This window comes from Hemitrygon akajei, chromosome 17, assembly GCF_048418815.1.
Source record: "Hemitrygon akajei chromosome 17, sHemAka1.3, whole genome shotgun sequence".
Classification (NCBI taxonomy): domain Eukaryota; kingdom Metazoa; phylum Chordata; class Chondrichthyes; order Myliobatiformes; family Dasyatidae; genus Hemitrygon; species Hemitrygon akajei.
This window is the reverse complement of record NC_133140.1, coordinates 6,472,125-6,485,052: the sequence shown is the minus strand read 5'-3', so window position 1 is coordinate 6,485,052 and position 12,928 is coordinate 6,472,125. Positions and strand designations below refer to the sequence as shown.

At 41.7% G+C, this 12,928-nt stretch overlaps 1 protein-coding gene across 3 annotated transcripts in view; it reads left to right on the top strand.

Annotated features, from left to right (window-relative positions):
• LOC140740455 (microtubule-associated tyrosine carboxypeptidase 1-like) overlaps positions 1-12,049 on the top strand; it is a 104,351-nt gene extending 92,302 nt beyond the window's left edge. For all 3 annotated transcript variants that reach the window (XM_073069622.1, XM_073069623.1, XM_073069621.1), the window contains exon 7: positions 8,473-12,049. In XM_073069622.1, coding sequence (XP_072925723.1) covers positions 8,473-8,637 — 165 coding nt within the window. In that variant the 3' untranslated portion in view covers positions 8,638-12,049. The remainder of the gene's footprint in view (positions 1-8,472) is intronic.
• Positions 12,050-12,928: the final 879 nt, after the last annotated feature.

Below are 12,928 nucleotides of genomic sequence, written 5' to 3'. Positions count from 1 at the left end.
AAGTTCAAAAGAAACCAGCACACAGTTTTCACAAGCCCTCAGAGTCCCGATAGACTCGTCATCTCATGCCAGCGGCAGAAGGGAATACCCCCGCTATGGACTCCCACGGCGCCGCCCGACTCAGCCTCACAGACGCAACACACAATGAAAGCTCCGTCGAACCCAGCCTCGCAGACACAGCACACAGTTAAAGCACTCCGACCGCAGCGGACTCTGAGTCCGTCGAACCTCCGAGCCTCCCACCATCCCCTCCAGTACAGCTTCTCCGAGCACCATGCTCTGCCAAGTGTATTAAGACACCCCCGCCAATGGCCATCGGCAACGTGACCCCGAGGTCTGGGGGCCGGTTCTTCCCAGCAGAGACCCGGACTTCACAGCAGCAGCAGCAACAAAGAAGGTCTTCCTGGAGATTTCCAGATGTCCCTCTGTGCTCCCACGTCCACTTTTCATCCGATTATGATTGCGCACGGCACCCCGCTTCACAAATAACAGATAATCAGCTCCGGAGTGGCCGCTGCAGCTGCGTCGTGCCGCCATCTTGATGTTGACAATGAGGCACCCCTTCAAAATACTTCAACAGCCAATCAAGACCACACCTCAGTTTACCAATCTTCAGATCTCTGATGTATTCAGTGTTAAAAGATATGCCAAAACTAGTCCAGAGTAATCATTTAATTAAAAATTTTAACATTATTTATAGTATTAAAAGTCTTAAAATAATTTTATTTGCAGTCTTAAAAGAATTTGAGTTAGAATACATAAAAGGCAATTAAATACACTTCAGTATTTTTGTTAATTCAACTAATCATCTAACACCTAAGAAAACCTGGTTTGTTGGTGAAACCATCATGCTACTGGGCATAGACTACCAACAGCAGCTCATTGTATTCTATCCTGGGCCAGACTTTTAAGTTGTTCACAGGTGTAGCCCATCTTCAAAGATCCTTCTTCTTGCATGGATGAGGTCTTTGAAGCTTGTGCTGCTGTTTCTGCAGCTCTGGCTTTATATGGGATGGGGTTGCTAGTCCCATGCCCAACCATCCTCCTTTCACAGCTGGGCTTGAGACTGTCTATGGCAGGGGTATAAAAAAAATCTGGCACCTGACCTTTCTCTCTCACAAGTTTCAGAATCAGAATCAAATCTATGATAATTGACATATGTCATTAAATTTGTTGTTTTGTGGCAGCTGTACAATACAATACATACAAAAATTACAATAGGTTAAATAAGAAATATAAAAACAATAAATAAATAATGCAAGAAGAGAGCAAGATAGAAAGGTAGTGTTTGTGGTTTTATGGGCCATTCAGAAATCAGATGGCAGAAGGGAAGAAGCTGCTCCTAAAATAATGAGTGTATTTTCAGGCTCCCGTACCTCTTCTCTGATAGTACCAATGAGAAGATAGCATGTCACATATGATGAGGGTTCTTAATGATGAATGTTACCTACTTGAGGTTGTCTCCATTGAACTGAATGATCAAATGGAGTCAGACAGAATATTGGTTGGCATAGTTTCAGTGTTGGATTTTCCTGTGTAATTGCTGAGAATCTGGGGCAGTGGTGATCTGTAATGGCCTGTCGGGAATCTTTGGATTTCTATATTATCATAATTTTACACTGCTTGCTTGTATATTTATATAATCACCTATATACATGTACTGTAATAGTTCAGTGAATTTTCCAGTACAGTACAGTGGCTTCTGAATTTTTCCAGAAAGTTTTTTTAGTTTTCAGTAGCAGGTGATATGCAACTTGAATCTGGCTATTTTATAGGTTAATTTTTATCACTGGAATTTGTGTTATCTCTAGTCTGAGTATGTGATATAACCGTATAAACCATATAACAATTACAGTAGACAATAGACAATAGGTGCAGAAGTAGACCATTCGGCCCTTTGAGCCTGCACCGCCATTTTGAGATCATGGCTGATCATCTACTATCAATACCCGGTTCCTGCCTTGTCCCCATATCCCTTGATTCCCCTATCCATAAGATACCTATCTAGCTCCTTCTTGAAAGCATCCAGAGAATTGGCCTCCACTGCCTTCCAAGGCAGTGCATTCCAGACCCCCACAACTCTCTGGGAGAAGGAGTTTTTCCTTAACTCTGTCCTAAATGACCTACCCCTTATCCTCAAACCATGCCCTCTGGTACTGGACTCTCCCAACATCTGGAACATATTTCCTGCCTCTATCTTGTCCAATCCCTTAATAATCTTATATGTTGCAATCAGATCCCCTCTCAATCTCCTTAATTCCAACGTGTATAAGCCCAGTCTCTCTAACCTCTCTGCGTAAGACAGTCCGGACAACCCAGGAATTAACCTTGTGAATCTATGCTGCACTTCCTCTACAGCCAGGATGTCCTTCCTTAACCCTGGAGACCAAAACTGTACACAATACTCCAGGTGTGGTTTCACCAGGGCCCTGTACAAATGCAAGAGCATTTCCTTGCTCTTGTACTCAATTCCCTTTGTAATAAAGGCCAACATTCCATTCGCCTTCTTCACTGCCTGCTGCACTTGCTCATTCACCTTCAGTGACTGATGAACAAGGACTCCTAGATCTCTTTGTATTTCTCCCTTACCTAACTCTACACCGTTCAGATAATAATCTGCCTTCCTGTTCTTACTCCCAAAGTGGATAACCTCACACTTATTCACATTAAACATCATCTGCCAAGTATCTACCCACTCACCCAGCCTATCCAAGTCACCCTGAATTCTCCTAACAACCTCATCACATGTCACACTGCCACCCAGCTTAGTATCATCAGCAAACTTGCTGATGTTATTCTCAATATCTTCATCTAAATAGTTGACGTAAATCGTAAACAGCTGTGGTCCCAATACCGAGCCCTGTGGCACCCCACTAGTCACCACCTGCCATTCCGAGAAACACCCATTCACCGCTACCCTTTGCTTTCTATCTGCCAACCAGTTTTCTATCCATGTCAATGTCTTCCCCCCAATGCCATGAGCTTTGATTTTACCCACCAATCTCCTATGTGGGACCTTATCAAATGCCTTCTGAAAATCGAGGTACACTACATCCACTGGATCTCCCTTGTCTAACTTCCTGGTTACATCCTTGAAAAACTCCAATAGATTAGTCAAGCATGATTTACCCTTGGTAAATCCATGCTGGCTCGGCCCAATCCTATCACTGCTATCTAGATATGCCACTATTTCATCTTTAATAATTGACTCTAGCATCTTCCCCACTACTGATGTTAGGCTGACAGGTTGATAGTTCTCTGTTTTCTTCCTCCCTCCTTTCTTAAAAAGTGGGATAACATTAGCCATTCTTCAATCCTCAGGAACTGATCCTCAATCTAAGGAACATTGGAAAATGATTACCAATGCATCCACAATTTCCAGGGCCACCTCCTTTAGTACCCTAGGATGCAGACCATCTGGACCTGGGGATTTGTCAGCCTTCAGTCCCATCAGTCTTCTCATCACCATTTCCTTCCTAATGTCAATCTGTTTCATTTCCTCTGTTACCCTATGTCCTTGGCCCATCCATACATCTGGGAGATTGCTTGTGTCTTCCTTAGTGAAGACAGATCTAAAGTACTTATTAAATTCTTCTGCCATTTCTCTGTTTCCCATAACAATTTCACCCAATTCATTCTTCAAGGGCCCAACATTGTTCTTAACTATCTTCTTTCTCTTCACATACCTAAAAAAGCTTTTGCTATCCTCCTTTATATTCCTGGCTAGCTTGCGTTCGTACCTCATTTTTTCTTCCCGTATTGCCTTTTTAGTTAAGTTCTGTTGTTCCTTAAAAATTTCCCAATCATCTGTCCTCCCACTCACCTTAGCTCTGTCATACTTCCTTTTTTTTAATGCTATGCAATCTCTGACTTCCTTTGTCAACCACTGTGCCCCCCTTTCCCCCTTCGAATCCTTCCTTCTCCGGGGGATGAACTGATTTTGCACCTTGTGCATAATTCCCAAGAATACCTGCCATTGCTGTTCCACTGTCTTTTCTGCTAGGATATCCATCCAGTTAACTTTGGCCAGCTCCTCCCTCATGGCTCCATAATTTTCCCTGTTCAACTGCAACACTGACACCTCTGAGCTGCCCTTATCCTTCTCAAATTGCAGATAAAAACTTATCATATTATGATCACTACCTCCTAATGGCTCCTTTACTTCAAAATCGCTTATCAAATCCTGTTCATTACATAACACTAAATCCAGAATAGCCTTGTCCCTGGTCGGCTCTCGTACAAGCTGTTCCAAGAATGCGTCCCGTAGGCACTCTACAAACTCCCTATCCTGGGGTCCAGCACCAACCTGATTCTCCTGATTACAGCAGGGAAACAGGGAATCTCGGCCCTTCTAGTCCATGCCGAATGCTTACTCTCACCTAGTCCCACCGACCTGCACCCAGCCTATAACCCTCCATTCCTTTCCTGTCCATATACTTATCCAATTGTTTTTTAAATGACAATATCGAACCTGCCTCTACCACTTCTACTGGAAGCTCGTTCCACACAGCTACCACTCTCTGAGTAAAGGAGTTCCCCCTCGTGTTACCCCTAAACTTTTGCCCCCTAACTCTCAACCCATATCCTCTTGTTTGAATCTCCCCTACTCTCAATTGAAAAATCCTATCCACGTCAACTCTATCTATTCCCCTCATAATTTTAAATACCTCTATCAAGTCCCTCCTCAACCTTCTATGCTCCAAAGAATAAAGACCTAACTGGTTCAACCTTTTTCTGTAACTTAGGTGCTGAAACCCAGGTAACATTCCAGTAAATCTTTTCTGTACTCTCTCTATTTTGTTGACATCTTTCCTATAATTCAGTGACCAGAACTGTCCACAATACTCCAAATTTGGCCTCACCAATGCCTTGTACAATTTTAACATTACATCCCAACTCCTATACTCAATGCTCTGATTTATAAAGGCCAGTGTACCAAAAGCTTTCTTCTCCACCTTATCCACATGAGATTCTACCTTCGGGGAACTATGCACCATTATTCCTAGATCACTCTGTTCTACTGCATTCCTCAATGCCCTACCATTTACCATGTATGTCCTATTTTGATTATTCCTACCAAAATGTAGCACCTCACACTTATCAGCATTAAACTCCATCTGCCATCTTTCAGCCCACTTTTCTAACTGGCCTAAATCTCTCTGCAAGCTATGAAAACCTGCTTCATTATCCACACCGCCACCTATCCCAGTATCATCTGCATACATACTAATCCAATTTACCACCCCATCATCCAGATCATTAATGTATATGACACACAACATTGGACCCAGTAAAGATCTCTGAGGCACACCACTAGTCACCGGCCTTCAATTTGACAAACAGTTATCCACCACTACTCTCTGGCATCTCCCATCCAGCCACTGTTGAATCCATTTTACTACTTCAATATTAACACCTAAAGATTGAACCTTCCTAACTAACCTTCCATGCGGAACCTTGTCAAGGGCCTTACTGAAGTTCATATAGACAACATCCACTGCTTTACCCTCGTCAACTTTCCTAGTAATTTCTTTGAAAAATTCAATAAGATTAGTCAAACATGACCTTCCACGCACAAATCCATGTTGACTGTTCCTAATTACACCCTGTCTATCCAGATAATTACATATACCATCTCTAAGAATACTTTCCATGAATTTACCCACCACTGACATCAAACTTATAATTGCTAGGTTTACTCTTAGAACCCTTTTTAAACAATGGAACAACATGAGCAACACGCCAATCCTCTGGCACCATCCCCGTTTCTAATGACGTTTGAAATATTTCTGTCAGAGCCCCTGCTATTTCTGCACTAACTTCCCTCAAGGTCCCAGGGAATATCCTGTCAGGATCCGGAGACTTATCAACTTTTATATTCCTTAAAAATGCTAGTACTGCCTCTTCTTATATCATCATAGTTTCCATAACTTCCCTACTTGTTTCCCTTACCTTACACAATTCAATATCCTTAGTGAATACCAAAGAAAAGAAATTGTTCAAAATCTCCCCCATCTCTTTTGGCTCCACACATAGCTGTCCACTCTGATTCTCTAAGGGACCAATTTTATCCCTCACTATCCTTTTGCTATTAGTATAACTGTAGAAACCCTTTTTATTTACTTTCACCTTACTTGCCAAAGCAACTTTGTATCTTCTTTTAACTTTTCTAATTCCTTTCTTAAGATTCTTTTTACATTCTTTATACTCCTCAAGCACCTCATTAACTCCATGCTGCTTATATTTATTGTAGATAGCTCTCTTTTTCCAAACCAAGTTTCCAATATCCCTTGAAAACCATGGCTCTCTCAAACTTTTAACCTTTCCTTTCAACCTATCAGGAACATAAGGATTCTGTACCCTCAAAATTTCACCTTTCAATGACCTCCATTTCTCTATTACATCCTTTCCATAAAACAAATTGTCCCAATCCACTCCTTCTAAATCCTTTCATATCTCCTCAAAGTTGGCCTTTCTTCAATCAAAAATCTCAACCCTGGGTCCAGTCCTATCCTTCTCCATAATTATATTGAAACTAATGGCATTGTGATCACGGGCCCCGAAGTGCTCCCCAACACATACCTCCATCACCTGACCTATCTCATTCCCTAACAGGAGATCCAACACTGCCCCTTCTGTAGTTGGTACCTCTATGTATTGCTGCAAAAAGCTATCCTGCACACATTTTACAAAATCCAAACCATCCAGCCCTTTTACAGTATGGGCTTTCCAGTCTATGTGTGGAAAATTAAAATCTCCCATAATCACAACCCTGTTCTTACTACAATTATCTATCTCCTTACACATTTGCTGCTCCAATTCTAGCTTCCCATTAGGTGGTCTATAATACACCCCTATAAGTGTTACTACACCTTTCCCATTCCTCAATTCCACCTAAATAGTCTCCCTAGATGAGCCCTCTAATCTATCCTGTCAGAGCACCGCTGTAATATTTTCTTTGACAAGCAATGCAACACCTCCCCCTCTTGTCCCTCCAATTGTATCACACCTGAAGCAACAAAATCCAGGAATATTTAGTTGCCAATCATACCCCTCCTACAACCATGTTTCACTAGTAGCTACAACATCATTTTTCCAGGTATCAATCCATGCTCTAAGCTCATCCACCTTTCTCACAATGCTCCTAGCATTAAAATAAATGCATTTAAGAAATTCTCCACCTCTTACTCTCTGTTTATCACTAACGGTGCAGACAACTTTACTATCTTCTTTTTCTTCCTTCTCCCATACATCTGTTCCCCTCCCCCCTTGTATCTAGTTTAAATCCACTGGAGCCTCTCTAGCAAACCTACCTGCAAGATTTTTTGGAACAGGTCCCATCTTCCCTGGAAATCTGAAGCTATCTATGAACTATCTATAAATCTCAAGCCCTCCCTCCTGCACCATGTTGTCAGCCATGTGTTGATCTGCGCTATCTTACTATTTCTAAACCTGCCTGCATGTGGTTTGCTGAGATTGCTATCCTGGAGGTCCTGCCCTTTAACTTGGCACCTAACTCCCTAAACTCAGCTTTCAGGACCTCCTCACTCTTCCTAGCCACGTCATTGGACCACGACATCTGGCTGCTCACCCTCCCTCTTGAGAATATTGAGAACGCGATCTGAGATATCACAGACCCTGGCACCAGGGAGGCAACAGACCATTCGGGATTCTTGATCTCTTGCACAGAACCTCTTATCTTTCCCCCTTACTATCAAATCCCCTATCACTACTGCTTTCCTCTTTTCCCTCCTTCCCTTCTGAGTTGAGGGTCCAGTCTTGGTGCCAGAGATGCAACCACTGCAACTTGTCCCTGGTAGGTCGTCCCCATCAACAGTATCTGAAATGATATACATCGTTTGTACTTATTATTGGTGGGTATGGCCACAGAGGTGCTCTGCTCATTCTGTCTAATCCCCTTCCCTCTCCTGACAGTCACCCAGCTACCTGTCTCCTGACTCTTAGGGGTGACTATCTCCCTGTAACTCCTGTTTATTTCTGCCTCTGCCTCCCGAATGATCCGAAGTTCATCCAGCTCCAGCTCCAGTTCCCTAACATGGTTTGTTAGGAGCTGCAGCTGGATGCACCTTTTACAGGTGTAGTCATCAGGGACAATTGTGTTCGCCCTGACTTCCCACATACTGCAAACGGAGCACTCAACTGCTCAACTGATGTCCAGGATTGCTTTACCCTTTGGCATTTCTTTGTTCTCTCAGCTCCCGTTTTTTGTTTGTTTTCCACTCTTGCAACAGTGCAGTAATTTTTATGCCTCATTCTTGACTTCCCAGAATATTTGGATTGCAAAAGTAACAGGATTCAACAGTGCTAAATTTAAATGGTAATGCATCTGTGGGGTGTTTTGGGGACTTGACCAATATTATCAACAATGTAATACAGAGACTTCTTTATCTTGCTGTTTTCTTGTCTCTTTCAATCAATAATATTTTTCTCCCTCTTTCTGCCATATCCCAGGTTTCATTTGAGGATGTGGAACACCTGAAGAAATGTGCCATCCTGCAGAACACACGGATCCCACACTTCATGCGTGACCAGGCACGCTACCTGGAGCAGTTACACCACATTACTGCAGTCAATGGCCTGACGGACGAGGAGCTGCTAAGGCTAATCCCCAAGTAGACCGTGCCGATAGTGGAGGTGTCAGGGGTGGAAGGGGGATCCTCACAAGTCCCAGCCAGCTTCATTTTTAAATGCACTGTCACAGCAGCATCCATGTGCACCTGTGCATGCACAAACACACATATACACACAGAGCTGCACACATGCATATAAACAGACACATGCACGTATACATCCACTGCACACAAATACACACACACTTACATATAGATGTGCGTACACCTACGTACAAACAAGAATGCAGATACACATAAATGTACATATATAGACACACACATACTCACTTTCATAAACAGATACACACACCTTACACATGTGCACATATACACACATAGTTACATGCACACGTACATAAACACACACGTAGACCACCAACACAAAGGCACAGAGGCCTTAGTTATTTTTGTTGTGGTGCATTTGGGCATCCATGAAGATTTGTATGGGAAAAAATTGGGGATTTGTAACCACTGAAGCCAAAGCCTGGAGCTGTAGCTTCACCCCATGACTTAAGTCCTTTGTACCATGTTTTTCCTATTTAAAAGTATTTATTGTTTGCAAAAGTGATGCTTTTTAAAGAAAATTATTTTAACTACTTGCTGGAGCGTGGAAACAATAGAAAAAATGCAGGAAAAGATCATCCAGTCACATCTGCATCAATGTTGTCAAATATTCTGTTTATCTGTGATTAGGTCTGTTTAACACACACAAAACGTTCCTCAGTCCAGACCCAAGGATGTCAATGGTTGAGTTTTCCCTTTCTGCCAGAGACATCGCCCCTTTAAACCAATTCCCCATTTGTGCTTTGAAAGCATGAAAGACTTCAATAAGAATTAAAAAAACAGAAACTAGAAAATACTGAATAACATCTGAGAGGTCAATCAGTACTTGTAGAAAGAGAAACAAAGTTCTGTAGTAAATACAACATTGGGGGAAAAGAAGGTTGAGAGTTAAAGAGGAGGAGGAGTCTGTGGCATTTGGGTGGCAGGGAGATTAAATGCAAATGGATAAATGAAGCCAAGCAGTATATAGGAAAGGTAGAAAAATAAAGGTGCAGAGGAATGGGAATGGGAATAGAATTTTGACAGTAAGAAATCTGGGAAAGAGGAGAAAGAAGTACATATTGATTAATAGGTTATGGGCTATTGCAGCAGTGAAGTACCACACAAAAATCCCATCAAATTAACTAGTTTGCTGGTATTTGATTCACAGTATTGACCTGCACTAAGGGTGATGGGCATACTTTCAAAACTTGACAATAACATGTAACTCCGAAGTGTAGTTAGGAACATGAGGTGTGCATAGACTGTAAACAAGATTTAATGCAGGGAAGTGTGAAGCAGTATGTTGTACTACGAAGACACTGGAAGGACAATATAACTCAAATCTTTCCTGTCCTATCAGATTTTTTCTTCTTCAGCCCTTTATTTCTTCCACCTTTTACCTCCCCTCCTCACTTCAATTCACCTTCCCCCTCACCTGGTCCCACCTATCACCTATCAGCTTCCCCTGCACCTTCTTATTCTGGCTACTTCCCTTTTTCTTTCTTGTTCCAATGAATGACCTCAGCCCAAAACATTGTTTATTCTTCTACATAGGTGCTGCCTGACCTGCTAAATTCTTCCAGCATTTAATGGGTATGGCTTTGGATTTCCAACAACTGCAGAATCTCTTGTATTTTTGAATTAAATGGGAAAATGCTAAAAGTGCTTCAGGAGCAGATTGAGTGATCTAGAGAAGTAGCAGATCAGTTTATGAAGGTCACATAGAATTTAAGGTGCTAATTATGGGAAGTTATGTTAAAACTGTGCTCAGCTTCTGGACATTACAATAGGGCAGATATAATGGAATGGGTAGAGGTTTATTCAAAGAAATAAAAGGGGAACTTCTGTTGCCTTGTGAGAATTTGTTTCTTAAGGCAAATGATGTTTGGTAATTTGATGGAGATGTTTGATAATAATGTACAATCATGATGTTAATTAGGGAGGTAGCTGTGCTGGATAATGGAAAATGCACAATGTTATCAGAAGACATAGATTGAAGTATATTGGATAAAACACCAGTGTGGGATTATGAAAAACTTCGTAGATTGTTGTGCTCAGTATTCAGGTAGCAGATGGAAGCTGAATTGCAAAGGAAAGTTAGATAAAGCTTGAAGGGGAACCCCACAAAGCTATGGGGACAGGCCTACATCCTCTTTCCTCTGTGAGCATCCATCTGTGATGTTTGACAGACCCTGACTCATGCCATATTTAGGACCATAGTAAGGTTTCTATTATCAGCTGATGAAAGTGAGCTGCAAACACAGAGAACCATGTAATAAATGCCATCTATCATGATGCATAGAAAAGTCTGTGGATTAAAAAAAAACAATCAGCTGTTCATCGCTGGGGAATCTGGTGTCTGGTTTCAGTTAGACGCTTTCAGATATATCAATGAGTCTGGAGCTCAATGGGCAACAGCTCCAATAGCAGCTGTGCTGGTAATATTAGTTCCCTTTGCTGGTGCTGATTATGTAGACATCTGGGATGGGGTCACTATGAGTATTTAGGCATAGGTCCCCACCAACTGTTCCACATACCCTAGGGCTTTTCTCCCTCATGGATACATTTTGCCTTTCCTGTCCTTCCCTCTTCCCAAGAATTTGCTGGGTTTTGTTCAGGTTTGGATAGCCTCAACATGACCTCTGGGAACCCTCACAGTTCATGTAGTCATTAACTAACAGTGGACTGAGCAGTGACACCAATCATTCTGCATCCTCAAAACAGCCACCTTTTTGCAGAGCGGTAACAGTGTTCCTGCTCAGAATGAACATTGGATATTGCTAATAATCCTTAAGGATAAATGAAACCTTTAAAGACTGGCATCAGCAGCCAATAAGAATTAAAGATTAATCTTCAGGAAATGAATGTGAGGATTCTTGTGTGTAAATATAAGTCTTTTTAGGGAGAGTGGGTTTTCATTTTTTTAAGAACTTATTTATTGGGTTGTTGAGGTTTTGAATATTTGGGGAAATAACAGCTGTTTACATAGGGTGGGCAATAATTGGAGATGAAAGTACCTGCAATTAAACTTTCAAAAGTTGACAACTGAGGGTTCATACCGAGTGTGAAACCTTGCTCTTTCTGTGTATTTCTGGACAACTGGTCCAGAACGAAGTGCTGAATAAGTTTTTTTAAAGATTTTTTAAAATTGTCGTTATTAAAGGGGTTTTCTGAAAGTTTAAATTCCAAATTTGATTATTACACTGAAAAAAAATGAAAGAAGCTGATTTCCCAATCAGGGTAATGTACAATTATTTGAATTGATCAAATATCCATCTCATTTTATTTTAGTTCCTCAAGATATCAGACTTTGTCCTAACATTTAAATGTTGATTGTACTCAATAAAGTTGCATCCATTTGCAAATGGACAGTGCAAATTTATTTTATTATTAATCACTGGTATCCAAATTGTATTAAATGCAAAATAGCTCTTGGGAGACAATCTGTCAGGAAAATCATGTTGCTAGCTCTCACATCAAGAACATGGTTTTGCTCAGGTGAGTTTCACTGGGGTACATATGCTGTGGGCACTACACATCGATGAAAGAAGAGCAGTAGATGTAGTGCATATGCATTTCAGCAAGGTATTTGATAAGGTACCTCATGCAAGGCTTATTGAGAAAGTAAGGAGGCATGGGATCCAAGGGGACATTGCCTTGTGGATCCAGAACTGGCTTGCCCACAGAAGGCAAAGAGTAGTTGTAGATGGGTCATATCCTGTATGGAGGTCGGTCACCAGTGGAGTGCCTCAGGGATCTGTTCTGGGACCCTTACTCTTCGTAATTTTTATAAATGACCTGGATGAGGAAGTGGAGGGATGGGTTAGTAAGTTTGCTGATGACACAAAGGTTGGAGGTGTTGTGGATAGTGTGGAGAATTGTCAGAGGTTACAGTGGGACATTGACAGGATGCAAAACTGGGCTGAGAAGTGGCAGATGGAGTTCAACCCAGATAAGTGTGAAGTGGTTCATTTTGGTAGGTCAAATATGATGGCAGAACATAATTTTAATGGTAAGGCTCTTGGCAGTGTGGAGGATCAGAGGGATCTTGAGGTCCAAGTGCATAGGATGCTCAAAGCAGCTATGCAGGTTGACTCTGTGGTTAAGAAGGCATATGGTGTTTTGGCCTTCATCAATCGTGGAACTGAATTTAGGAACTGAGAGGTAATGTTGCAGCTATATAGGACCCTGGTCAGACCCCACTTGGAGTACTGTGCTCAGTTTTGGTTGCCTCACTACAGGAAGAATGT